This window comes from Wyeomyia smithii, chromosome 3 (genome assembly GCF_029784165.1).
Source record: "Wyeomyia smithii strain HCP4-BCI-WySm-NY-G18 chromosome 3, ASM2978416v1, whole genome shotgun sequence".
Lineage (NCBI taxonomy): Eukaryota > Metazoa > Arthropoda > Insecta > Diptera > Culicidae > Wyeomyia > Wyeomyia smithii.
The window spans coordinates 6,953,295-6,980,538 of record NC_073696.1 but is presented as its reverse complement, the minus strand read 5'-3'; the positions used below and the strand labels follow the sequence as shown (position 1 = coordinate 6,980,538).

The window sequence follows — 27,244 nt, the reverse complement described above, 5'->3', positions numbered from 1 at the left end:
TGTTCAATCTTCATAAACTTCAAAAGTTGAGGGTTTTTAGGTATTTTGTTCAAATCGGTTGTGTAGTTTCTGAGATATTGATGTTTCGTGATTTTTACATTTTGATACATAACCTTTAAACTAGGAATCAGATTACAATAAAATTCAATAGGGTCTTATAGGGCAACTAGACCTTTCATTTGCAAATGATTTCATTGGAATCAATTCAGCCATCTCTGAAAAAATCGAGTGAGATTGGGAGAGCGTTACACACACACACACATGCAGTAAATGCTCAGCTCGTCGAACTGAGTCGAGTGGTATACGACAATCAGCCCTTTTGAGCACTTTTATACCTTTAGTTTTTGCAGTGATTGTTATATCTTTCTAGGAGAAAGGCAAAAAGTGAAATGATAGAAATGACTTTTAATTTCAACTTCAATCCCGAGCAAGGCCGCAAACATTAAAATAGTACAATAGCAAATTTAAATGATGTTGAGGCCACATATTTTGATCGTAGCTATAGTTTTAAACAGTCTGCGGGTTTCGTTTCTTTCTATCACTCTCAAACCACATGTTTAAACATTATGAAATTTATTGTTAAAGGGTTTGAAAACCCATTTATTCGAATTCAACTATGTTCATGGCTTCTGAGATATTAGAGCGTTTTTCCCATTCTGACGCAGCACAAAAACTAAAAGTTCGATTACAATGAAATTCAATAGCAACCTAAGCGGCAAATAGACCCTTCATTTGACACCAAGATAGAAAGAATCGGTCATCTCTGAGAAAAGTGAGTGCGAAAGAAAGGTGCACATACACACGTACACACCAACACACAAACATATACACCTATACATGCATACATGCAGAAAATGCTCGATTCGTCTTACTGAGTCGAGTAGTATATGACATTCAGCCATTTGGATCACTTTTCTACCTTTTAATTAGCCAGGGATCGTTAGGAGAAAGTCAATATGTTTACTTTAATTATGTGATTTCACATTTTTATGAACAACGAACACAGTTACAATCCGATTGCAATGAAATTCACTAGCAACCTATGGGGCAACTAGACCTTTCATTTGACACTAATTTTGTGAAAATCGGTTCAGCCATCACTGAGGAAAATGAGTGAGTTTAAACAAACTCAGGATAACTTTTTTTTACATAACTTTTGAACCATATGTTCAATCATTAGGAAATTTTAAAGTTAAGGGTTCTGGGGACAGCCCAATCACTTGGAACCAGTTTTATTGAAATCGGTTGTGTGGTTTCTAAGATATTGATGTTTCGTGATTTTTACATTTTGATACATAACCTCTAAACTAAAAATCCGATTACAATGAAATTCAATAGCAACCTATGGCGCAATTAGACCTTTCATTTGCAATTAATTTCATGAAAATCGGTCCAGCCATCTCTGAGAAAAGTGAGTGAGAAAAAAAAGTTGCACATACACACACACACACACACACACACACACACACACACACATACACACATACATACATACATACGGAAAATGCTCAGTTCGTCAAAAGAAGTCGAGTGGTATATGACATTCGGCCATTGGGACCACTTTTATACCTTCGGTTTTTCCAGTGGTTGCTATATTTTTCTAGGAGAAAGGCAAAAACAATTTCGAAGCTGGATCCAACCCACACGCTGTACGTGCATCCGTTACTGAGCTTCTTCGGACAAAATATATGGACCGGGTTGTTCGATATACAGATGGATCAGTGGCTAGGGGCAAAGTTGGAGTAGGAGTCTCCGGACCTGGCATCGCATTTTGTCGCCGACTTCCAGATCAAGACAGTATCTTCACAGCAGAAGCGGCAGCCATAATGATTGCATTATCATTCCCAACAGAAAAACCTTTGATAATTCTCACCGACTCTGCGAGCATCATATCGGCGCTCAGCAATGAAAGATCTACGCATCCTTACATCAATGGATACAGAAATTTGTTCCTGAAAATACTGTATTTGCGTGGATACCTGGTCACTGTGGTGTTCCGGGTAACGAAGAAGCAGACCACCTCGCAGGCTTGGGACGCAATAGGAAAAAATGGACACGACGCGTTCCTGCGGATGATCTCAAAAGATGGACGACTGACATTATCTGGGAGGCATGGACAAAGGTTTGGCAGGACACTGACAGAACTGGATCCCACGAATCCTTCCTCCGAAAAATAATAGATGATACTCGTCGCTGGGAAGACCCAATTGATCACCGATCCCAGGTGGTGATATCCCGAATCCGATGCGGACACACCCGCATAAGGCACAATTATTCCGGCCAAGGCGACTTCCGAACCAAATGCGATGCATGCGAAACCTATAACTCTGTAGAGCATTTTATTTGCTACTGTCCACAATACCAAGGCCCACGAAATTTATACGGAATCTCAACAAACATTAAAGAAGCAGTTGGAGACGACCCCTGCCGAATTGCAGCCCTAATCGCCTATCTAAAAGAAACAGAACTATATCAGGACATATAAACAAAATGAAGACGACCGCAAAAATAGGACTAAGAGAAGAAGTTAAAACAACAATAATGCTACTAAAACATGATGAAGACCCTACTTAGATATCGTCTTAAGGAAAGCTGCAACATTTATATTAACAAAACAAAAGTTCTACCTGGATGTCCAGGACCTGGAGCTGCCCCCTCAGGACTACTCCTTGTATTTTTACTTGACTTTGGGAAGGGGGTAATGGTGGCGAACCAGCCTTTGGCTGAAAGCCACCCTAATGAAGTAATAAAAAAAACACTGGAGTCACACATAATATAGCGGTTTCACGGAAATTCTGCCTCACATGCAATGGTACCAAATAGTGACACACATTTTTCACTCCTGTTAAAGTTCAAGAGACCACGGCAAATAAGTCAAATTACCACCAGCAATCAAGAAATACTCACGAATTGGTATCAAAATGTAAATTGATTTTTAACATGAGCTACAGGCTGAAGCCCCCAAAACTACAGACACAAAAAATTTCACCAGCCTTTCAGTCAAGAGTCAATGTCAAACAAAGTGTTTAATCCTGTTTAACGTGACTCCAATAACTTAGTTGCGCTCGATTGCTCAAACCGCAATGATTGCCTACCGCTGTCGCTTTACATTCGCGGTTCTAAGTGCGCTCTGTCTACTGCAGGGTAACCCCATCACCGCCGTCACAGGAAGAGGTAAACCTGTTAAAAAATTCAAATGTATTCATAAACCAATTGCTTTCTTTACAGTCTTCCTTCCGAAAGCGGAACACATTGCGAACCAAAGTAAGAAGCTTCAGCAATTGACATAATCTAGTGTAGACCGAGGTCATGTTTTTAATCTCAAATCTACCTTCAGAATGTCAGGAATTCATCGATAAAAATACGCACAAAGCGTACGTAGGTCCATTGGTGAAGCCGACAGTGTATGAGATTTCTGCACCCAACTGTTCTAGTTCAGTGGATTTAATCGTTAATGGTGAAAAAGCGCGCCCGGGAGAGTTTCCTCACCAGGCACGGTTAGGTTATTTAAAGGGCTATTCCCACTGCTTCCGTTCCGGGACCGGGCCGTGGCTGTTCCGCGTGTCGTCCGGGCTCGTTTGAGATTGATTGCATGCGTTCTTATGAACACATTCACACCGACGCGCCGTGCCCAGACCGGGGCAGCGTTGAGTTGCCGTCGTGCTGCCGCAGTGCGAGAGAAAAACTATCGTTGCCGACGATACTTTGTGTTGGCCGGAGAGTGCACGGAAGGCACTCGGGTGGATGCGTGTATGTTGTAGTGACATATTTCGCGCGGAGTGAGCTGCGGTATGAAAAAAAGAGAAAGACGTTCTTTCACATACACACATCAACATTTCTCAGCCAGAGCGCAGCGCAGGCACGGTTCAAGCACGGCGCAGTGTGAATGCATGAAAAGTCCCGGACGAGCCCGGGCCCGGCCCGGTCCCGGAACGAAAGCAGTGGGAATAGCCCTTAAGCCAAGATGCAGCCGTGACCCAGCAGATAGTCTTTCGCTGCGGCAGATCACTGATTAGCGAACGGTTCGTGCTGACAGCGGCTCACTGCGGAAAGCCGAAGGTGGTTATGCTAGGGGAGCACAACACACTAGAGCCGGGAGATGAAGTTGAGTTCTATGTGGAAACATTCATCAAACATCCGAAGCATAGACTGGGCAAGTCGTATCACGACATTGCGCTAGTGAAATTATCTGAAGATATTGAATTTTCCAATGTAATTCGTCCGGCTTGCTTGTGGACAACGATACCGCTGAACCTAACTAGGGCCATTGCGACTGGATTTGGTGATACCGAATATTGTAAGTTGAGTTGCGGTTAGCTACTAACCTAATCACTTGTTGTTTTTTTTTGCCTCTGTGAACGTAGACGGTAACTCCTCTGCAATACTGATGAAAGTACGGTTGGATATAATAAGCAGTTCAACATGCGAGACGAAGTTCGAATATCACCCAAGATTTAGTGACGGCGTTCTAGACGAACAGCTTTGTGTGGGCTGTAACGAAGGTAATAAAGATACCTGTCAGGGTGATTCCGGTGGTCCCCTACAAACGGTGACGGATGTTAAAACCTGTGTCTATCACGTCGTCGGAGTTACGTCCTCCGGCACCGCTTGCGGCATGGGAAAATCGGAGTCCGTGTATACCCAAGTCGCGAGCTATATCGATTGGATCGAGATGAATGTTTGGCCCAAAGAGTACAAGAGGTTTATTGAGGGTAGAATCTTCTTTCCAAAGGATTGATATTCTTTAATCAGAATTAAGTATGAATGTAATAATAAAATGCAATTTATAACCATTTAATGAGATACAAAAAAAAATCCTTCCTTGGTTTGAAGTTCGAAAAACATGAGTCTAAGAAACTTGTAATAACAGTTTTAAACGCCCTGATTTCTACTCAAATACTGTAATAAAATCTGATTCCACAGACTGCGTTCTTATTGGAAAACATTCTATTTCCTTTTGATCAGTTTCAGTTATCGATTAACCACAATCGTTACTACTCGAATCTCCAGTTTATTAGTAAAACCATTCGAATCTCCTATCGTAAGCAACTCGCAGCCTATTCGCGTTGCCTTCTTGATGGATGGAAATTTAATTGAGGTGAATAGGTATAATTAATAGCATCGCCTTCGGGGTCTCTCCACACGGTGGGGCGTCCTCGTTGTCATCGAAACTGGCAATTGGTGCTATGCGCGGGTTGGCATCGATTTCCACTCCACACCTAGCCAATAACCAACGCACCATACAAGGTACCTGAAAACAGCGTGTGCCAGAAGCGGGGTGCCATACCGTGTATCATTCTCGCTTTCGGTTTCGGTTCCGCTGCTTCGACCGTAAGCAATTAATTAGTAATTTTAAGTAATTTATGAGCTGCAAATCCCACATCAGCATTCCGGGGATGCCGCAAAACGGCTAACAAGGCCGTTAACAATGACCGATGAATATTACTCATGAGCTTTGCCGTTCACCTGCGTTGTGAATTACACAGCCGGAAGCTGTGAGAAGCTCGGATTACACGGCTTTATGGACGATGATTTCAGATGATACTAATCTATTGGGGATCCTGCTGATGTGGCGTTACATCACCACTTACTTAAACAGTTCTCTAATCAATAATTTCACATTAAATAATCATTTTTAAATTAAATAAAAAGTGACCTGCAATAAAATGCAGCGTAAAAACAGTCATCCCATCATCGCACCGGGGCACTGCCATGCGGTTGGCCGTACGGCATTCGTCACTGGCAGCACAAGCGTCAGATCGGACCATCATTCAAGTGGAAACCACACACATCACACAAGCGACCAGAGCAGAAGCCTACTCTGCCACTGATAGACCGGGACCGGTCATCGTGGGCGGGAAAATAAACTCCAATTTTCGTGATTGGTTGAATCGTCAACCGGCGGAACGGCGTGGCTTTTATTTATCCGTCCAATTTTTTTTCGCGAATTTTTTTACACCACAAAACTGACCTGCTCACGGAATGCCAATCATGTTTAAATTTTTTTTTTCTGATGTCCGTCTGATCTGGTTAGGCTATATTCGTCCTTCTGCGAACGATGGCAGTTGATTTTCCCTTTATTATATACGTTCAAGTTCAACCTTAGCATTCATATGAAAAAAATTCTTTTCATTTCATGCATTAAACTACGAGATTACAATTCTCGAAGAGACAAAAAAAAGTCAGATTCAGTATACAATTATTTTATTTAAGTTAGATAAATAAATACCTACATTTTATCATTCCCGTCGGGATGCGGTATATTTTTCCAAATCTGTATCATATTTCCAGTTCGCTTATTTTTCGCTTTCCTTGCTGCACACACTGTTTTACGACAGCGGCCGGCGCCCCATCATTCTGATTCCAAAACCGCACCAGTGACATGCGGACGCTAGGTGATAGCAGCTGAAAGGAGGAAATACAAAAGAGTACCGCTCATCTCGTGCCGGTTTCACCCGTAATGCTGGTGGCATTAGTAGTAAATGGCTACTGCAAAACACTAAAATGGCTGGAATTCTGGACGGACTAACCAGGAAACTATAATCGGCAACTGGCACCTTTTGGTGCCTCGAAATTTTGGTACAGAAGCGGCTAATTGAATTTTCTGTTTTACCAAATACTGCTGCTAGCGGAAAAAACCTTGCAAAAATGCATGTTTGTGTTGGTGTTAATATTACGACAGCGGCCGGCGCAGCTTTCAAGAAACATTTGTCTTTACCATTCCATCATCTATGTAGCCCCTCCTTCTTTCTAATTATCTGACGAAGCCTTGGTATAAAACGTATCGTTCGAACATTTCACCCCATCAGTTTCATTATTAAACCGTACCGGATACATACGGACGCTCGGTGTTAGCAGCTAAAAGGAGGAAAAACAAAATAGTACCGGTCATCTCGTGCCGGTTTCACCTGTTATGCTGGTGGCTGTTAGTAATAAATAGCTACTGCAAAATACTAAAATGGCTGGAATTCTGGACGGACTACCAGTAAACGAGAATAATCGGCAACTGGTACCTTTTGGTGCCTCGAAATTTTGTTACAGAAGTATTGTAGATGAAGCGTTGCAATTCCCTCTACTATTTGCTTCGATGGAATATTTTTTTTTTTATAAGAATGCGGTAGTCAACGTCATGTGGTCGTGTCTTGAATACCACCCTCATACTTTTTTTTTCATTCTCGCTTATTTTCCGTCGGTCTAGTTCCGCCACTGTTGTGGCCAATCACCGACGCCCAGGGAGGCGACTCCACACCCAGGACTCTAACTCACGACCCGTTTATTAACGGACCGGCGCCAACGGCTTTACTTCCTCATGCGATGGAAGGCGTGATCCCAGAGATTTTTTCGCCTCAGAAAATCTCCCGGTGTCGGCTAGGATTGAGTCTAGACCAGTTGGGTTGGTTGTGAGTGGATCACGCCACCTCACAACCATCGACACCTATGTCGGCGGTGGGATTCGAACCCAGGCGTCGAGCGTGGTTGGCGGAGACGTTACCAACCTGCTTAAAGAACTTTATCATTCCTGTTTTTTGAGAAAAATTCTATGTTCTAGCTGGTATTCTCGCGTCCAAGAATAAATTTCGATGCATTTTATGTTGGATAATTAATATTTTTGGACGATTTCTGTTTATAACAAAAACATACTTGCTACAGACTATAAATTATACTGGTGCACTGTTTATCATCTTTTTTCATCTACCTTTATTACTGTAAGTTTTATCGACTGTTAGGTTACTCAGATGAGTTTCTTTCGGTTTCGCAGTCTTTAAAATGTGGAAAGAAAACGATATACTTCTCTTACACCAACTTTTCGAATAATCTATATTCTTTATCCACACTCTACAAGTGAAATAAGACTAAACATTTTTTTAAGGAACAGTTACACAAATTATGTACATAAGGTATTATTACCGAAAGGACCATTTTCCTCTTTTTTGGTTCTTCGCCTAGAGCATTATTTGTCAAAACAGATAATTATCGACCTAACAGAACATCCAAAAATCCATTAAATTAGCTAGACATGTATCAAATACAATTTCAACTTCTTGAATTATGAATAATTAAAACTAGACACCTTCACGAAGCGAAACTCGTAGCACTCGCAATCATACTAAGCAATTTTTTCCGTAACCAGAAACTTGCATGCAAACGCTATTGCGCACAAGTTACGATGTGTGACACTCGGTGGAAGCTGTCAGCCGAAAGAAACTCCTCCCCTTATTACTGTCAGATATTATTGTTATCTTCATCGTTAACTATTGATTTAAGGGTTTCGCACAGACTTTTGTAATCAGGTAGAAATTTGATCGAATAACGTTGTCGGTTTAAATAATTTTTCTCTTCATTAATTTTTATTAAAAGAATTTTTCGAAATAAGTCCTGCGTCAGTTTCAGTTATCTCGTAGTATATTCTTATATGTCCAAGTCAAAAATACGTCCTTCACTTATTGTGTGCTGTACTAGTCCCAGGTTACGAACGCTTTTAGACTTAATGCCATTTGTAGATTGGTCTAAGGTACCGGTTTAAGAACCGGGGAAAACTGAAATGCGAGGTAAGATGAATAAAATAGTGAGTATCACTAAATGCATCTTTCAACTGTCAAAACCAAGACATTGGAAGTGCTCTTTGTCAATTCAGTGCAAACATTTGTCCAAGAGTGAATTTGTTGAGTAAAATACACTTTTATTTGATTTTTCATCGCAAAACTGATCGTCAATTGAATGTTTTGCGTTAATTAAGCGTAATAGTTTTAAAAAACACAGAGTTAGTCTCTGTTTCGGCAGGAATTTTCAGCATTTCAGCTTGTCCATTGGCTTTTCGCTTCTGGGCCAGTTGAAACGAAGATTCAAATCGACTATCTTTACATCGGATTTGATTATTATCATCTAGAATTCATCATGGTCTGAATTCAGGTTAGAAACATATTCAAAAGTAACAGAGAGTCATAAATAACCGAACACCCGCCGATATTTTTGTGGCAATAAGTAAAATAGATATTTCGGTTTTTAAAGGGCAGGGACCTCCCGAAATTGATTTTCGGGCTACAACTTTTGCAATGAACCAATTGAAACGAAAAAATATTTTTGAGGACAATTTAGCAAAACGGAAACGAAACTACAAATTGTGCAATCCAAAATATAACAAACATAAAACGAACGATAGTCCGATTTTTATAAATTTTTAAATATACATCAAATTATAAACGATGGTTGGGATAACACATAAGAGAATGGTTACACCATTCTTCCAAAAGGGGGATGTGTAGTCTATTTATCAAATGACATGTCAATGCGTTTAACCCGAATAAAGTGTTGTCGCTAGAACCTTTGAGCTTACGCGTGGCATGGCGTTAGGGTAGCGCCAGTAAGTTACTCCAGGAGTCTTCATATAATGAGATGTTGCATGCTTGTTGTAAAATTGGCTGGTTTGTCCAAAACATACCAAAGAAAACGCAGAATGCAGTAACGCAGTAGTTCAATTTTGAGAAGATTGTTCCTCTCAAACAGTTATTGGTAAAAGAAAACTATTTTTCCCACTTTAATTTACTCAGAAGAGTTTTAAGCAACCTAATTGTCTATCCAGAAAACTTATTTCCAAAAAAGTCTTAGGTAACCGATTTTTAAAAATCACTTTCTGTTTCTAAAGTATTTTTTTTTCTTCAGAATATGATGTCTAGCTCATTTTTTCTTAATTAGGTTTTTGGACTATCTCTCATTATTATTCAGATATATCGATTCATAGAAAGCCTTCAGCTCTTTTCAAACGTTGGTAGAAATTAATTTTCAAGAAAAAACCTAAATTAATCCACCTAGCGGTTAGACCCAGCCTTTCTCATTCAAACTTATTATTTGTAAAAATAGATTTACATGGACGCTTCAATCCAATAAAAGTATATTCACTCTTTGGGTTCTAAAATATTGATGTTGTAATTGAAGTATAAAATATGAAATTTGACGTAATGTTAGTGCTTAAGAAATAGCGTAATAAAAGAAATGACTTTTAATTTCGAACAATTTCATCACGAGCGATACCGGGAACGTTCAAATAGTACGAAACCGCATTTAAATTATGTTGAGTCCACCTATATTGATCAAAGCAGGTATAGTTTCAAATAATCTTGGAATTTCTTTTCGTTCCACAACTTTTGAACCACATATCAAGTTGTTATGAAGATAGCTGTTTGTAAGTTTAAGAGATAACTCATTCGTATGACGCTAGTTATGTTGAATAAGTCGTGTAATCGTTGAGATAAAAGACTCGTTGTTTTAACAATTTAATATATAACGGTTGCTTAAGTTCGATTATAATCGAATGAAATGGGAACGTATAGAGCAGCCGAATTATGAAACCACTTGTTCAATCATAATTCATCAGTTAACCCTCAACTAGCTCGTTCATCTGATATCAATATTGTTCAAATCGGTTGTGTAGTTTCTGAGATAATGAAGTTTCGTGATTTTCACATTTCGATACACTACAGACGAATGTACAGTCGTATTACAGTTAAATTTAATAGGGTGTTATGAGGCAGCTGGACCTCTCATTTGACACTAATTTAGTGAAAATCGGTTCAGCCATCTATGAGAAAAGTGAGTGAGCTTAAGTAGTCTTGTAAATATTTTACTTTTCATAGCTGAATTTCACATTTTTAAACATAACAGGCAAAGTAATAGTCCGATTGCAAAACAAATCAATAGGGTCTTATGGGGCAACTAGACCTTCCATTTGGCACCAATTTTATGAAAATCGGTCCAGCCATCTCTGAGAATCATGAGTGAGATTAAATAGTCTCGAGAACACGTTTTTTTTCATAACTTCTGAACCACATGTTCAATCTTAATGAATTTCAAATGTTCAATCTTAATGAATTTCAAAAGTTAAGGGTTTTTAGGTAGCTCGTTCATTTGAAATTAATTTTGTTCAAATCGGTTGCGTAGTTAACCTCTTAACTAGAAATATAGATTACAATAAAATTCAATAGGGTCTTATGGGGCAAATAGACTTTTCATTTGCAATTAATTTCTTTGAAATCGGTCCAGCAATCTCTGAGAACATCGAGTGAGATTGGGAGAGCGTTACACACACACATACACACACAAACACACACACACACACACACATACACACACACATACAGAAAATGCTCAGCTCGTCGAACTGAGTCGAGTGGTATACGACATTCGGCCCTTTGGAGCACTTTTATACCTTTAGTTTTTTCAGTGATTGCTATACCTTTCTAGGAGAAAGGCAAAAATATGCATAGTTGCTTCGGACAATAAAGCTTACACATCTACAATGTATCTTCGAATTGTAACAGGGTGTTACCACACGCGTGCTAGGTATTTAAAAACCAAGCTATGATGACAGCGAAAAAAAAAGTCACGTAAAATTTCAAAAACCAGCCTTGTACATTTTGTTTATTGGCCAAAAAATGACCCGTGCAAAATATCAGCTCAATCGAACATGGTTTAGGGGTGCCTGAAAGTTGGGGTTTTTGACACAACTACATAAGCCCTGAACCACGTCCGGTTGAGCTTATATTTTGTATCGGTCATTTTTCAAGTCAATAAAAAAATGTACATGTTCGGTTTTTTGAATTCAATGATAACAGTTTTTCGTTTTTTCTCCTGTCTTCCTTGCTATCATTTGCTCCTGAGATCATATGCACACACGCGCGCTTACTCTTTTACTCGCGTGTAGTCCTCTTCTCGCGAACACAACCAGCCGAGTACAATTGTTTCAAGATGCATTACGATAGTTGCGAGGGGACAAAAAATTATTTCAAATAGGGTAACGGACTACTTCGGTAGCTGTTGGCTTCGGTTTTCTATTAGACTGCTATAAAAATCACAGGAGGGTTGTGTGCAAAGCCACGACCGCAAGGTAGTAGAATACTTTTACACAGCTCTACTTACGCTGTACATTAACCTGCGCCCGGGCGAATCGGTTCGCGCCGCTTTTCGCGTTTAGCCTGGCAGAGGCCTTATGTGCACGGCCAACACAATAGAAAGGTGTTTTTCATATTGAAAATTAGACACGGCTTTACTGGAGTAAGCGTTGGCAAATGCATCAACCGCTAATACCGCCGCTATCGTGCAAAAGTCAGCCTGGTAGAGGCCTGAGACGTGGTGACCAACCACAGGGCAAGTGATTTGTTTAATTTGAAGGCAGCCACAGGCGTAACCCGCTGCTATCCTCTGTTACTGCTGAGTGCTGATATCTGCTGTCAACGTTGTGGACGGTCCATCCAGCTCACCTTCCGACTAATGAATGTAGCTAGTTTTCCCAGAAACACTCTTTTATAGTCGAAGGGTGCTACGAAATAGGCCACGCCTTTCTGTTCAGTTTTACCATTTTGTAATGTTCTTCAGGCGAATTATACCACAATTCGCATTTGATTTTTGTATCCAGCGATTAAACACCGATGGTGCTCTCACACACGCAACGATTTATCCCTAACCGTATTGCGGCTTGTAACATCAAGCGATTACGTTTGCTCGCTGTTGCGTATTGCATCATGTTGCAACTTGGCAGCTGGGTGACGACGAAATTCTGTTCATGCTGATTGATTGAATCGACTTCATATTAACTCTGCATAGTCGAACTAACTGTTTTTGTGAATGCGTTCTAACAGGGCAGTTTGTTATTCAAAATCGGTTATGCTGATCACAGCCTTTGCGCTGCCCCAACAGTGAGGGGTTAACTCAATAAAGTAAAAATTTGACAACTACAATAGAATTTGATTGCATCCCGCACAGAATGTCTGCTTGTGTTGATGCCAGAAAATTATTAACCTTCAATTATTTTTCTATTTGCCTTGAAAAAAAGCATTTTGCGGTTCAAAATCGGTTGCTAATTACAACCTTTGAGCTGCCCTAACATTGGGGGAATTAAGATACACGGACAACATGCACTGTGGAAGCTATTTCACATTCAGTAAATTAGACGGGTGCGACAAATTTGAATTGTTAGGATGCAACACAGAATGCTTGCTTGCGTTGACAAAAATGATTAACTTTCAATGACTTGTTTATTTGCCTTCAAAAAGGCATTTTGATTTCCAAAATTGGATTTCCTGATGGCAATCTTCATGCTGCCCCAACACGGGGGAAAAAATGGCTGTCTGGCGACACACGCTGAGAAAAACCGCGCTGCTCCTGAGACGTGGTGACCAACCACAGGGCTAGTGCTGCTGCTAAGGAAGGACGACTGCTGCTGTCGCTGTCTAGAACTAATATGACCGGCTCCGGCTGAAACAGGCTCCTATATAGGCCAAACAGCATGTTTTCAATTGCAAGGTATATGATCCTGTCGACCGTGCTTGGGAAGCAAGCATATAACGACCAATCGGAGGTAGAATTTTTCGTTTTGACAAGGCTTGACTATTTTCAATAGTGCAATAGTGTGAATAATAAAATTACAATTATCTTATTTTGGGAAGAATCTTAGAAGATTTTCCAATCTATTGCTGCAAGAACGAAGGAAATCCATCGAATACTAACCGATTTATTAGCATTTGAAATTGGACATATTTTTCACTTTTTTCGGTTATAGATTTTCATTTCACATCCCTATGTAGCCGAGCTTCCTGAGAGAAGTATTCTACTTCAAAAACTTACCAAATCAGTCTGATACTCTACACGTTCCAGTATGCGATACTTTACAGTTTCTTTCTCCACGTTCGGCTGCGGGGCACGAAGCAAATCCGGGTAGATTAAGCAAAAATTTTCGTCTTCGAGTACAGCATTTTAGTCGAGTACTCCTACTCGCTATCAGGAACTCGCGTACTCTTTTACAGTCGTTGAGTACGCTGAGTCAGTGAGTTTTTCGTATCGGTGCGTGCTTGCTGCTACTCAGAGGAATGCATGAATAAGAAAGAGTATCTCGAAAGCATGTGCAAAAGACTTGAGAAGCGTAGCATATGTCTTGTTCTCAAGCAAAGAGGAGGAGAAATGTTTCGCTTTTCGCTCGCTTTGCAACGCTGGACTTGGCCTAAACCGCGGTGTAGCTTCAGGAGAAACAGCGTTTCTTATTCAGGCGATAGGTGTTAGTCAGAGGTTGTTTGTGCCGCATCTCCTAGCGATTAGACGCGCAGGGTTCGCTAGATGCTTACGACGACATCAACTCGTCTTTGACCACAAAGTTCGGGCTCTTGCGGCATTTGCTGGAGATTTTGTAGAGCCCACTACGTAGTCCTACTCACCCTGCCTTCGCTCCCACTGTTTGTCCTGAAGTATTTGTTTACATGCAGCTAGGGCCCTGCATCATTGTGACATTCATACCACGATGCTACGATGCAGGCAGAGTACATTTTGTTTTGGCTCTAAAAATGTTTGTAATCATCAATACCTTTCCAGAATAGCATTTTCGACAGATCTTTAAACATAAGTTGTGTCTCAGAATGTTGAACTAATAGCACGAAATAACATCTTTTGCCCATAGAGATGTCTATAAAAAGTTTCAGCCAAATCTTGAATGATAAGTTGAAAAAAAATATTTCAAAACTTGTGTGTTTTTTGTGGAACTGCTCATAACTGATTATAACATTTTCTAACTGGTCTCGAAGTACGATGCTGGCTCAACAAGCCAGTCGTTGTATGTTCGCGTCCCGGCTCGAGAGAGAGTGTTGGTGTCAGTAGGATCGTAGCGCTAGCCCCGTAAATGTCCTGTACACTAACAAGTTGTCCACGTGGTATGTGGATAGCCCCGAAGGCAAGTTGAAATGATTCGAAGTTAAAATGAAATTCAAAATAACTGACGACTTTTAAAACTGCAAAGTAAATCTTTTTTTTTTTTTTGATAACCAGAAAGCTTAGTTCACGTTCGAAACCAATAAATTTGACTTAGATAATTTCGGTACATTTTAAGTAACTTAAAGTTGAACTTTTAAAACCGTGTTTTAACTTGCAATAATCATTTCTTTAAAAATTGGCTGGTTTGTCCAAAATATAGTAGAGAAAACACAGTTTGCAGCAGTCAAATTTTGAGAAGTTGATTTTATATGAAAGAGTAATTGTCAAAAAAAACTTTTTTTCTTTTGAGCTCCGACTCTGTTTAATTCAGAAAGTTTCAACCTAATTGTCTATCCAGAAAACTTATTTCGAATAAAAATTCTGAGACGACCGTTATTTTTGGGCACTTTTGATTCCTAATGTTATTTTATATACGATCTCAAACTTCTTCAAAGTTCCGATAATTTCTTAACAGTCATCGGACAACTCTCGCTATCTCTCATCATTATTGAGATATGTCGAGTTATAAAATAAACTTCAACCCTTGTTAGTCCTTTAACCCTGTTTGTCCAGATTAGTTTGCGAAGTTGCTTAGGATAGTAAGACCTACACACCCCCTTAAAGTTTCATCGAATTCTAAGAGGGCCAAATGCGCCCCACTTTACTTTAAGGTAACATGTCGCTGAGATACTAAGCCAAATTCAATACGCCTCCACAAAACTCGGTCTTGAACTGCTCCTCTTCAGTCTCCCCTTACACCCGCTGCTCGTCGACAGCGCGAGCTAGGTCTACCTCGAAGTCGTCGGCCTTTATCTGGTTCTCTGCCGAATATTATCTTTACCGGCCATTTATCCGCCATCCGTGGGACGTGGCCGTGTTGCATCAGCTTGACAATATCAGCGTGTTTGTATACTTCGTGCAGCTCGTAATTCATGCTCCTACGCCACACCTCGTGTTCTAGTTTGCCTCGTCGATCGGCTACCTGCCAGGTCCACGATTCATGTACTGTAGTAGGGTGCAAATTCCATATAGATCCGTAGACTACCGGGCTCAAGCTGGTTATGCAATCCGTAATAAGTCCTATTCGCTGCCGCAATCGATCTCTCCACCTCGCAGCATGCCACGAGAGTACCAAGATAAACAAATTCGTCGGTCACTTCGAAAGTATCTCCATCCTTCTCCTTCGCAGCCCCAACACCCGCAGAACTACCACGCTCTCTGCCAGCCACCATGTACTTCGTTTTGACAGTGTTTATTATGAGTCCAATTCTCACAGCTTCCGTAGAGGCCATGAAGGTTAACACCAAATGCGTCTCAGGTATTTCGGAACCATGTAAAAACACGCTACATTAGAGTGACAGCGAGAAAGGTCATGTCACCGAACATGTATATTTCGTTTGTTGGCCCAAAAAATGATCTGTGCAAAATAACAGCTCCATAGTGCTGCCTCATAGTGCTCAAAGTTTTGGGTTTTTGAGAGTCGAAAACCTACATTTTCCTTCCTTACAGTCATACGCAACACTTAATTCAACGAAAAATCCTGCAGTAACTTACAAGCGTTACACTACACTACCCTATGCGCAAGCTTAACAGTTCTAGCAACGCCGACATGCTCGCGTTATATGAATAGGCACATTTTTCGATAAGTATACTACACCTCCCCCTTTTGGAAGAATGGTGTAACCGATTGTACAATATGTAGAGTGTTCATTTTAATAAAATGTCCAGGAAATTTCCTTAAAGTTATCTATTGACAACTTTTCACTGTCTCTTGTTATTACTCAAATATATCGACTCATTAAAAAAAATTCGTCAGCCCCCCTCAAATGGTAGTCCAGATTAGTTTTTGGAAAATGATACATATATGCAAAGTTGTTCAGTTTAGTAAAGTCAACTCACCGACAAAGTTACATTGGATTCTGAGAGACAACATCTGGTTGGCGCGACATCCGTCTGTTGGTAAATCTTTTGAACTATATGGCATCAGAGCGATTCCGTGCAACAATGAACAATTTCTCAGACTCAATTTATAAAGCTTTTTTTTCTAGCAGCATTTTTTTGCGGTGTGTGGTTCAACAAAAATACCGAAGACATCGCATAAAATAACCGAAGTTCGACTGTTGGAGTTATTCGAGCGTTAGGTGGCTTTTCGGATAAGCAGTCTTAAAAAAGAAGAACGACTTTTGTTTTTTTTTTTCGACGTTTCGTCACTGATCAGTGAAATCTTCAGGGGGAACTGCAGAAGTTTTTTAACCGTCATGCACTCGGCAGGGTACCCGGGTACCTTTTCAGACTTTATAGGTTGAAAAAAGGGGGAGGAGGTTGTTTATAAGAAACGACCGCAAGGTTAACATGGAATTACGACAGCCTGTCTTATGTCAATAATTTTTTGCAATAGCTTTGGAAATACACTCAATTAGGGTTAATCATTTTAATGGTGTGAAGCGATATATTTTTCCGTATATGTTTCGTATATTATTTTTGCTTTAATGGAATGATATGGGATAACTGAATCAATAGGTGTGACTTAATTATTTCCAGTTATACCATTCTACAACGTTCGAAAAAAAAATCACAGGAAGGTTGTATGCAAAGCCATGACCGCAAGGTTGAAGTAGAATACTTTTACAAGAAAGATAACCCGGCTGCTTGGGTGTCAGTCATTTTTTCTAGTAAATAAACGTTGACCGTTCATTGGCAGTATTGTAATTGCTTTTTGTTTGATATTTTGAATGAAGTTCATTGAATATTTTCAATTTTTGTGCAAATGAGAAGTTGAAGTACTGCCGAATTGTAATATGCACATTTATTACGACATCATTAAACGGGAACGGAACAAAGGCTACGGTTATGCAGAACGCGAATGCCGGCGCGATGCGATTTGCCTTACCGTGGTGAAATGTACAGCTCTTTTTAAGGCGAAGTAGAGCTATACATTTCAACACATTTCGTCTTGCCGAATTGCATCGCGCCGTTATTTGCGTTCTGCATGACCGTAGCCAAACACTAAGCGACGCAAACACGTAATAATAGCCAGGGTATGCATGTAGATTAAGGGTTAAAGTTAGTTATCTTCAACTTTGGATTATAGCACAAAACGAGAAAATATTAACTCTTCAAATATTCATTTGTGTTCTTCAAATTTCAGTTGTTCAATTTAATATCCGATGAAATGTCTGTTTATCATCTGATGAAGCTTTTATATAGGCCAAATGATGCATTCCCAATTTGCTAGGTCCATAACTATGCCGACCGTGCTTGGGAAAGCGCGGTATAACGACCAATCAGAGGTCGAATTTTGTGTTTTGACAAGGCTTGAGAATTTTCAATAGTACAATAGCTCGAATGATAAAATTGCAATTTCATGCATTTGGTAGGAATCTAAAGATTTTCTAATCGATTGCTGCAAAAACGAAGGAAATCCATCGAAAACTAACCGATTTATTAGCATTTCAAATTTTTTTCACTTTTTTGAGTTTTAGATTTTTATTTCACATCCCTATGTACCGAACTTCCTGAGAGAAGTATTCTACTTCAAAATTAAATTTTCATTAATTCATTTGTTGTCCTTATAAGGACAATTGTTCAATTTATCATAGGATGTAGTGTTTATCTTACATCTCTGTGTTACCTTGACAGTGAGGACTAAGGCGCACGGTCAACACAATAAGAAAGGTGTTTTCACATTGAAAACTAGACACGGCTTTACTGGAGAAAGTGTTGGCAAATGCATCTACCTCTAATACCGCCGCTATCATACGAAAGCGCGTCGTTTCATGTGGGGAATATCAACAACGAAAAATGACGCGCGTCTAAGCATAACCCGAACTGTTTCGCCGTGCTGCTTCCATTTACTTCCACATCGGCCTCAGGGAAGTACCGGCTGCATCTACCGCTGAGGCTGTCACTTTACTGCTATTGGTACCAAAAGCCATTAACTCTTCAAATAAGAGTGTGTTATTTGTTCTCAAAAGAACAATTGTTCAATTCAAAATCGGATTTACGCAATCGCATCTCTGTAATATTACCGACAATAAAATACTTCTGAACAAAATGATACAACTTTCCCATTAGACCTCTGCTATAATAGACGCGAAAAAAGGGTGTCGTTGCATCAGCTGACCCTGCTACTATCGATGCTGATATTCCCGCTGCAACAGCTACGCTATGCATAGCCATGCCACAGTTGTGGCCGCTATACGCTGGCCCAACTGCAACGCTATCCGTAGCCATGCCACAGTTGTGGCCACTATACGCTGCCATTGGTATCCGCTGTACCTGCATCTGCTGGCCCAGCTGCTATCGATGCTGAGATTCGCTGAAACTGCTACGCTTATCCGCAGCCATGCCACAGTTGTGGCCGCTCTCCGCTATCGATGATACCCACTGCACTGCTCCCGCTGCTGCTAAGGGAGGACTGCTGTTGTCGCTGTTCAGAACTATTATGAGCGGCTTCGACTAAAACAGGCTCTTATATAGGGATGAAAATAGGAATGAATTATTTTTCGTACGTGGTGGAATGATATAACTTGAAAAATATGTGTGACTTCATTCTGGCTCAGAGCGATCTTTTGATAAGCTCCACCTCTTTTTTCAGTTTCTAAAGTTTTTCCTCAGTTTCGTAGCACGGATGTACATTCTGTTGAGCCGGACCGATAGCACTCTCATTGAAGCAACAAAATAACATGTTTTGTGTCGTGTCGCGCAGCTTGGTTGAAGAAAATGTTCCCGTCCCCGTGTTGCAGATTATTGCGTGTTTGACATTGCCGATGGTAGACATGAAAATGAAGGTCAAAATTCTGCTGAGGTATCAAAATATAACCGTTTTAATTTAAGACGCAAGAGCGTAAGTGCTGCATTTCTGTTATCTGCTGCCATCCAGCACGAGAACAAGTATAAATTATAACCGGTCCTTCTCAGGGCCACCAACACGTTCTTGAGGCAATGTTGAATTTTTCCTCGCTTGTAAATGCTGAAATTCACGGTTTTCCGTCTGTTACACACGATGTAAAATTTTAACTACTTCAATCACATAGTTGAAGAGCATCAAAAGGTGCTATTATATTTCACAACAGTAACAACACTGGCAAGTTTGTTCAATTATCATCATTCCGGATAACCATTCGCCGATGATTCTAGATCTCCCGTTTTCTCTAGTAGAATTGCCTGCCATTTCCAAAAATTCTGCAGCTACCGAAAACTCTATAACAGCCGCCAGATAGACAGGTGCTTAAGTTTTAACGCGCCCAGAACGATCAGCCAGAAATTGAAACCCGGCTTTTCCTTCTTCTTCACGATCAGCAACCAACGTCTGTGTGGTATCGGCACAATCATGGAATGAATTATACATAAAACACAAAACGCGCATTTTTAGTCAACTAGGTGTATTCTGTCGACCTTGTTAGGGAAAGAAGCATTGTACGACCAATCAGAGGTCGACATTTGCGTTTCGACAAGGCTTGACAATTTTCAATAGTACAATCGTTCGAACAATCAGATTACAACTTTCTGCATTTGGACGGGTGCTTGGTTGATTTTCCAATCGAATGCTGCAAAAATGACGAAAATCGGTTGGAAACTGACTGAGCTTAAAACGGTTGAAAATTGACAATTTTTGTGACGCTCTCGATGTTTTTGGTTTTTGAAATTGGATCCCTGTAATGAAATTGGTCCCCTGTATATGTTGCCGTAAGACGTAATTCTACGTCAAAAAACAAGGATAACCTCAACTCAGCGAGCTGAAACTTATGGAATGCTCCTAACTGGTGGAAATAAACAATTTCTCATCATCAGACTGTTTATAGCAGCAGGGGGTTCGAAGAGGAAGGTTTTGATTTTTTTTTACCCATAAGTACTCGAAGGGTACCCGGGTACACACAAAATGAAATGTTTCTTGCTTTTTCATTTCTTGACCGATTTTCGATCTTGGCCTGTCAAAAGATTGGAAAATCTGTCTACTTTTAGAATCCGAGATTGGAGGCCATCCACATACCATGTGGACAGCTGGGGGGGGGGGTTGACTAATGTCCACGGTCCATACATATTTTTTAGAATTTATATGGACAGTTGTCCACGGAGAGGAAGGGGGGGGGGTCAAAATCGATAAAAATTTGTCCACGTGGTATGTGGATGGCCCCTCGACATGAACCAGTTACATATGGTTCCTGTAAATCTGGATCTTTGGGAGCATGTTCCAGTAAGACAAATTAGTACAACTGTCGATAAAACCGACCAACATTGGTATCAAAATTCATGAAACCACACCAGGAGTTGATTTTAATTCATTTTGAGTCCATTTGATGAGTTGTCCGAAATGGCCATTTCGGAGCAGAATCCCCACCTTGGACATGGTCCCGAAGATCCGGATTTACGGGAACCATATGGGGACCAGTGGCTCTTTCAGCCCCATATACTGATAATAGACAAATTTTCCAATCTTTTGACGGGTCAAGATCATAAATCGACATATTGGTGGTTAACAAATTTCCGAAAATACATTTTTTCTTGGTTTTTTTATCTTGATCTGCAGGTAAAACTTACTCTGGACTTCAATTTTTTTCATGAAAACCCTGTTGTTACACAAACAAAAATAAAATATAATAATTTCAAATTTTAAAATATACTCGGATATTTCATTCTACGCATTTTTGCCCGTTTCATGAATCCCCGCGTAAAAAGGAACTCTAGTGTATTCGATAAACACGATTAGAGCTAATAAAAAACCTCAAATCTGATCAAATTGTCCAAAATAGATGATAAAACTATTATGATTTTATCCTATTTCTTATAAATTTCAAATAACTGGGCAAATTTTTTTTTTATTTTAAAATTTATGAATCTGAAGCTCGCAATCAAGGAAAAATGTACCAAGCGAATGATATTGGCAAAATAAAGAAAGCCATCAGAAAAAATGTTTTGTGATGAAACACACATCCTTCGATACCCGGCCGCTCTATTGTCGAGTTTGCTTTTCGTTATACGAAAGCTGTCAGTAAGGTGCCTTTATATTTTATTCCTTACAGTTGTTTTTCCTACAGTCTTTATAGTAGCCGTCACACGACATTCGTCTTAGGCGAATGAAAAAGAGGGAGAAAAATGTCTCCGGTGGATTTGAACTGTCATCGAAACGCACTGTTTGTGTAGTGCTGACACGAAGGTCTGTATAAAAAACAGATTCGCTATTCCGAAGACATCCTCCATATAATGTTTAATCGACAACCGAAGTACATTTGTTGCCAATACGTTTTCAATGCGATTAGCCGTCTACGCGCGGATAGTTATCGCGAACATACAGCAACAGAAAAAGTATTCTGAAAAAAGCAGTAAAATAGGCTGTACTCTCGGCAAGCCTAATCCCTAATACACGGTGTTTCAATTTTGAAGTAGAATACTTCTCTCAGGAAGTTCGGCTACATAGGGATGTGAAATGAAAATCTAAAACCGAAAAAGTGAAAAATATGTCCAATTTCAAATGCTAATAAATCGTTTAGTTTTCTAAGGATTTCCTTCGTTCTTGCAGCAAAAGATAGGAAAATCTTCTAAGATTCTTCCTAAATGCAGATTATTGTAATTTTATTTTTCAAACTATTGTACTATTGAAAATAGTCAAGCCTTGTCAAAACAAAAACTTTGGCCTCTGATTGGTTGTTATAAGATTGCTTCCCAAGCACGGTCGACAGAATCGTAGACCTTGCCATTTGAAATGTGCTATTTGGCCTATATAAGAGCCTGTTTCACCCGAAGCTGCTCATTATAATTCTAGACTGCAACAACAGCAGTCCTCCCTTAGCAGCAACAGTGGATACAGCAGCAGTAGCAGTGCAGCGGACAACGGCCACAGCTGTGGTATGGCAACGGATAGCGGAGCGCGTCTCAGCATCGATAGCAGGACCAGGTGGTGCAGGGCAGCGGATACCAATGGCAACGGAAGCGTCCACTACTGTGGCAACGGTGATAGCGCAGCGGTTGACGTTGGTCTCAGCATCAATATAAGCAGGGCCAGCTGATGCAGTGTGGCATTTTAGTGAAATGCTGTCTCAGAGCGATAGCAGGCACACTAGCAAATGCATCCAATAAAAAGAACGTTCTGGGAAGTTTTTCGGTGTTTATTTTCCCCCAAGGAATATTTTATTTGCACTGCCAGTGATAACGCAAAGATGTGATCGGCATCTTATCAGACATTGAATTAAGCAACAAATTGTTCTTTTCAGGATGAAATAAAAACCTAATTGAAGGGTTAATATTTTCTCTTGAATCAATTTACACTTTCAAGGAATTCGGAACAGATATATATATTTGGTTTCATCTCCGTGTCTCAGAACGTACTGAATTGTCAATCCTTGTTGAAGCGAAAAATTCGACTGATCTGATTAGTCGTTAATATGATTGCTTCCCAAGCACGGTCGACAGAATCATAGACCTTGTCATTTTAAATTTGCTATTTGTCTGTATAAGAGTAAGGATGGGAAATTTCAACTGAAATGGCTATCGATAGTTATCGATGATTTCCTACTGCTATCGATAGGTTTTTCATCCCAATATAAGAGCCTGTTTCAGTCGAAGCCGCTCATAATAGTTCTAGACAGCGACAACAGCAGTCTTCCCTTAGCAGCAGCAGTAGCAGTGCAGTGGATACCAGGCGGATAGCGGCCACAGCTGTGGCATGGCAATGGATAGTGTACTAGTTGCAGCGGATCTCAGCATCGATAGCAGCGGGGCCAGCTGATGCAGGGACAGCGGATACCAATAGCAGCGTATAGCGGCCAAATCATTAGCATGGCTACGGATAGTGTAGCAGTTGCAGCGGGTTTAGCATCGATAGTAGCTGATGCAGTGAGGCACTTTAGTGAAATGCAGTCTCTGTGCGATAGCGGGCACTAAAAAATGCATTCAATGAAAAGTTGACTCATTTTGACAACACATGAGCCGTCTAGTTTTGAGTGTTAAATCAGCTTTTCACTGTTTATTTTATCACAAGGAATACTTTATTCGCACTGTCAGTAATAACGCCAAGATGTGATCGGTATCTTATCCGATATTGAATTGAACAACAAATTAAAAAATGACTGACACGCAAGCAGCCGGGTTTCATTGTAATAGTATTCTACTTCATCCTTGCGGTCGTGGCTTTGCACACAACCCTCCTGTGATTTTTTTGCGACACTTTTTGCGATATTTTAGACGTCTTATGAGAAAATCAGCAAATTTTATCCCAAAATTGTAACCAATTGGGCCATTGCCATTGGGCAGCATCACTATCTAATTATGGTCATTATACAACACTGGATTTTTTTTTTCAATTCAAAGGCTTTCATGCGTGACCGCGTAAATTATTCAAATGAGGTATTTTGTCTGTTCTCGGCAGACTTAGGCAGTTGCTATGTTTCAAATAACATCCTTCTTTGATAAATGGTCGCAGTTTTTCTTTTTTTCTTTATATTCTACTAATGTAATTAATTTATTAATGTAAGAAAAGTTACGAAAAGTTAAATCGAGCATTGAAATTATAAAACTTGCGTATTGGAATTTACTGTTTTCCAACCAAATTATATCCTCCTCAACATTTAATTTAAAAACAAAAACCAAATTTGGTTTTCTTCGTCTATGGGAAAGAGACAAAAACTGGTTGAGAAAACTACACTCTTTTCTAATACTTTTATTGCAATGAATTGCATAGCAAAGCAAAAAAAAAACATTTAAAGAATTAATTATTGTTCACCTACATACATCTAGATAGGAGCTTATAAATCGTTAGATATTTACCCAACTATAAAAAAGTGCATAAAATAGTTGTTAGTTCACTGAAAAGGTCAGTAATATTTCTTGCTGAGCTTGTCAAATGAGTTTTATTTAATAGTATTTTGGCTTAAAATTGAACCAACCACAGCAACTTTTCAGGAAAATACATAATGACCAATGAAATATCAAATTTACTGAACGTGACCGTAATTAAAATTACCGAGCAACTAAGACGAAAATAAGTGTGTAGTTCTGTCATTTTCTTTTACTATTTGGTTATTTCAGCAAAATTTTGAACCCTAATGTCTCTCTTCTCACCTCGACTCAGTTATGTCAATTAAAAATAAACACTAATTTCGCAAAATTTTCCCCTTCCTTTCCTGTTGCAGGTGCCTCGATACGACATTCGCCGGGGGCATTCCACAACGGCAGTGGTGCTGCGGGCCGAAGTCCGTACAGCCTGCTTCTCGGAAATCTGGTTGCGTTAGTGGCGCTACTCGGCCGCATCAACAGATGAAACTGAGACAATTGCCGACTTTCCATAAATCCTTCACCAGCACACTAATCCATATGCAAACAAACAAACAAACACACACACGTTAGCGTTCGCAAACAAACAAACAAACAAAAAACACAAGCTAGAAATGTTAGAATTCGAAAGGCTATCTTCCATCGTCACAACGCAAAACGCAAGGCTATAGATATCATAAAACGGCAAACGAGGCATAAACGAGAAGACACACACATATACACACACACACACACATACACACATAGCTTATTTATGTAGGTAAGTTGAAAGATGACCCATTATTGTTTGTATACAAGAAATATGTGAAAACAAGGGAAGAGTTTAGGAGAATTTCTATACAACGGAAATCAGTAGAGCGACGTAAAAAGAATATATGAGATATAATGTATTACTAACTCTAGTCAGATGCTAGCGTAAATCAAATTAGAGATTGTTTGTAGAGCTGTAAGAAAACTGCTAGGGTAATACTGTAAGCTGTTTTGTAAATATACCAGGTAAACTAGTGTTACTGAATGTGTCACTTTTTTCCCCATGGAAAATATTAGAAAACGACGACTCACACCAATGCGGGGAATTCCCTTGGTAATGAAATTTCAATTTGCTGTCGGTTTTATGCGCGCGAATATGCAATTCAAATTCTGCGATAGCCAGATATGCGTGTCATGCAAATAAGATGGGCCGTGCATAAATAGGTCCGCGTAGCGAGCGTGACAGCAGCGGCGTGTAATTTGAGTCCACAGCACTAACTATTGTCCGATGGTGACAACCAGGAGAAGGTGAGTTAATGAAAACGTCTATACTTGCTAGCTTCTAATTACAGTGCGAAATGATGACCTGTGACCGGGGACGGTCCACGACAAAACCAACCATTGATACACGGAGTAAGTAAGACGATCAGCGACGCCGGTGCCGCTGGCTGGTCAAGCAACTGAGCATCGGAACTGCGTGATTGCTGTTTGAACTCTCGTTGTTGTTGTTGATGTGGGGCTGTTTTTGTGATGGCGGCTCATCTTCGTTCTTAGGTCCTGTTTGTGGTCCCCTGGAGCGTGGATTCAGATTGCAGCTGCTTGTGCCTGCAAATTGATTACTCGCTGGTTACGGACATGTGCGGTTATCAATTAGCAGCAAATATGCTGATGAGGTAAACTATGATGAACAATGGAATTTCAACACCGCGTCCCTGAAGGGGATCGGAAATTACAGGGCTTTACGTATTCTAGATGTTGGAATACTGATGGAATAGTCAATACTTAGTTGGGAATTAAAGGTGTTTATTGTCAGTAGAGACTTGGAAGTCATTTTTGTCCTTTATTTTTGTGTGCGACAGCGATACAACTCTTGTTGAATATGTTTTAATGAAATAACTCTTAACCAATTCCAAAACAGGCATCGTTTATCACAAACATCTCTATACTCACAGCTACTGTTTTGACGTAGGACTACGTCTAACCGCACTATATCGAGATACATTCTGTGGAAACTAAAATCAAGGTGTAACGTTGGAATGAAAGATTTCAAACGTTAATACTGATGTAACCACATGATGGATTACAATAATCAATATATCGTTGGATTGATAAAATGATGGATAATTTTGTGATTCTTCAGTTCTCGTTATCACTTCATTGTTAAACAGTGAAATTTTCATAAAAGCTTCAAGGTCGAATTTTCACGAACAATGTACCAATCACAAGCAAGCACGCCTGGCACAGTCTTCAAGAGTAGACACCAACTGCCTGCTGTGATATACTGTATAGCAAAGGCAAAAAAAATTGACAGAATCTCCCCGTCCCAATAGGTCAACTAATGTTTGCTTTAATGAACCTAGACTATTTTGAAGTCTTGAAGGTGAAGCTTTTTCGGAAAGTTCGTAATCACCTCGACTATCAGACAGTTTACGTTCTCCTGTTAGAATGTTATTAAAACTGATGTCTTGAAGGAAAACATGCTGGCACAGGCAACAGTACTGCACCGAGCAATGTATGAATAAAGCGCTGGTCGTCTATCAGTGCAGAAGAACTCGATATTCATTTGTGTGTAGTCAAGCCAAATGAAAACTACATTGCCGCTGTCGACACACAGTGCGGTGGGTTGAGTTAACGCGACCTGGAACACAGTCGAATTACCTTTTAAATTGTCTTCTTTTTGTTTTGTATTGTAGCAAATATCAGAATACAATATGATTATTCGGGTGCTGCAAAATACGCTGCGCCGCTGGGGACAACAAAATTCTGTGTGTGTCGG

At 40.0% G+C, this 27,244-nt stretch overlaps 2 protein-coding genes across 3 annotated transcripts in view; both read left to right on the top strand.

Moving 5' to 3' along the window:
- Positions 1–25,513, top strand: part of LOC129729406 (lachesin) — a 533,943-nt gene extending 508,430 nt beyond the window's left edge. For both annotated transcript variants that reach the window (XM_055687960.1, XM_055687961.1), the window contains one exon: positions 24,858–25,513. In XM_055687960.1, coding sequence (XP_055543935.1) covers positions 24,858–24,985 — 128 coding nt within the window. In that variant the 3' untranslated portion in view covers positions 24,986–25,513. The remainder of the gene's footprint in view (positions 1–24,857) is intronic.
- LOC129729423 (serine protease snake-like) lies at positions 2,984–4,446 on the top strand. The gene is made up of 4 exons (XM_055687983.1): positions 2,984–3,174; positions 3,229–3,264; positions 3,338–3,433; positions 3,989–4,446. Exons 1-4 carry the CDS (start codon positions 3,084–3,086, stop codon positions 4,315–4,317), a joined length of 552 nt encoding a protein of 183 aa, XP_055543958.1. The 5' UTR covers positions 2,984–3,083; the 3' UTR covers positions 4,318–4,446.
- Positions 25,514–27,244: the final 1,731 nt, after the last annotated feature.

Bases quoted from the DNA above. Each gene is read 5' to 3' on its own strand.
- LOC129729423 (XM_055687983.1), top strand. From the start codon at position 3,084: ATGATTGCCTACCGCTGTCGCTTTACATTCGCGGTTCTAAGTGCGCTC. The intron at 3,175-3,228 runs GTAAACCTGTTA...CTTTCTTTACAG, and splicing joins CACCGCCGTCACAGGAAGAG to TCTTCCTTCCGAAAGCGGAA. The intron at 3,434-3,988 runs GTTCAGTGGATT...CCCAGCAGATAG, and splicing joins TTCTGCACCCAACTGTTCTA to TCTTTCGCTGCGGCAGATCA.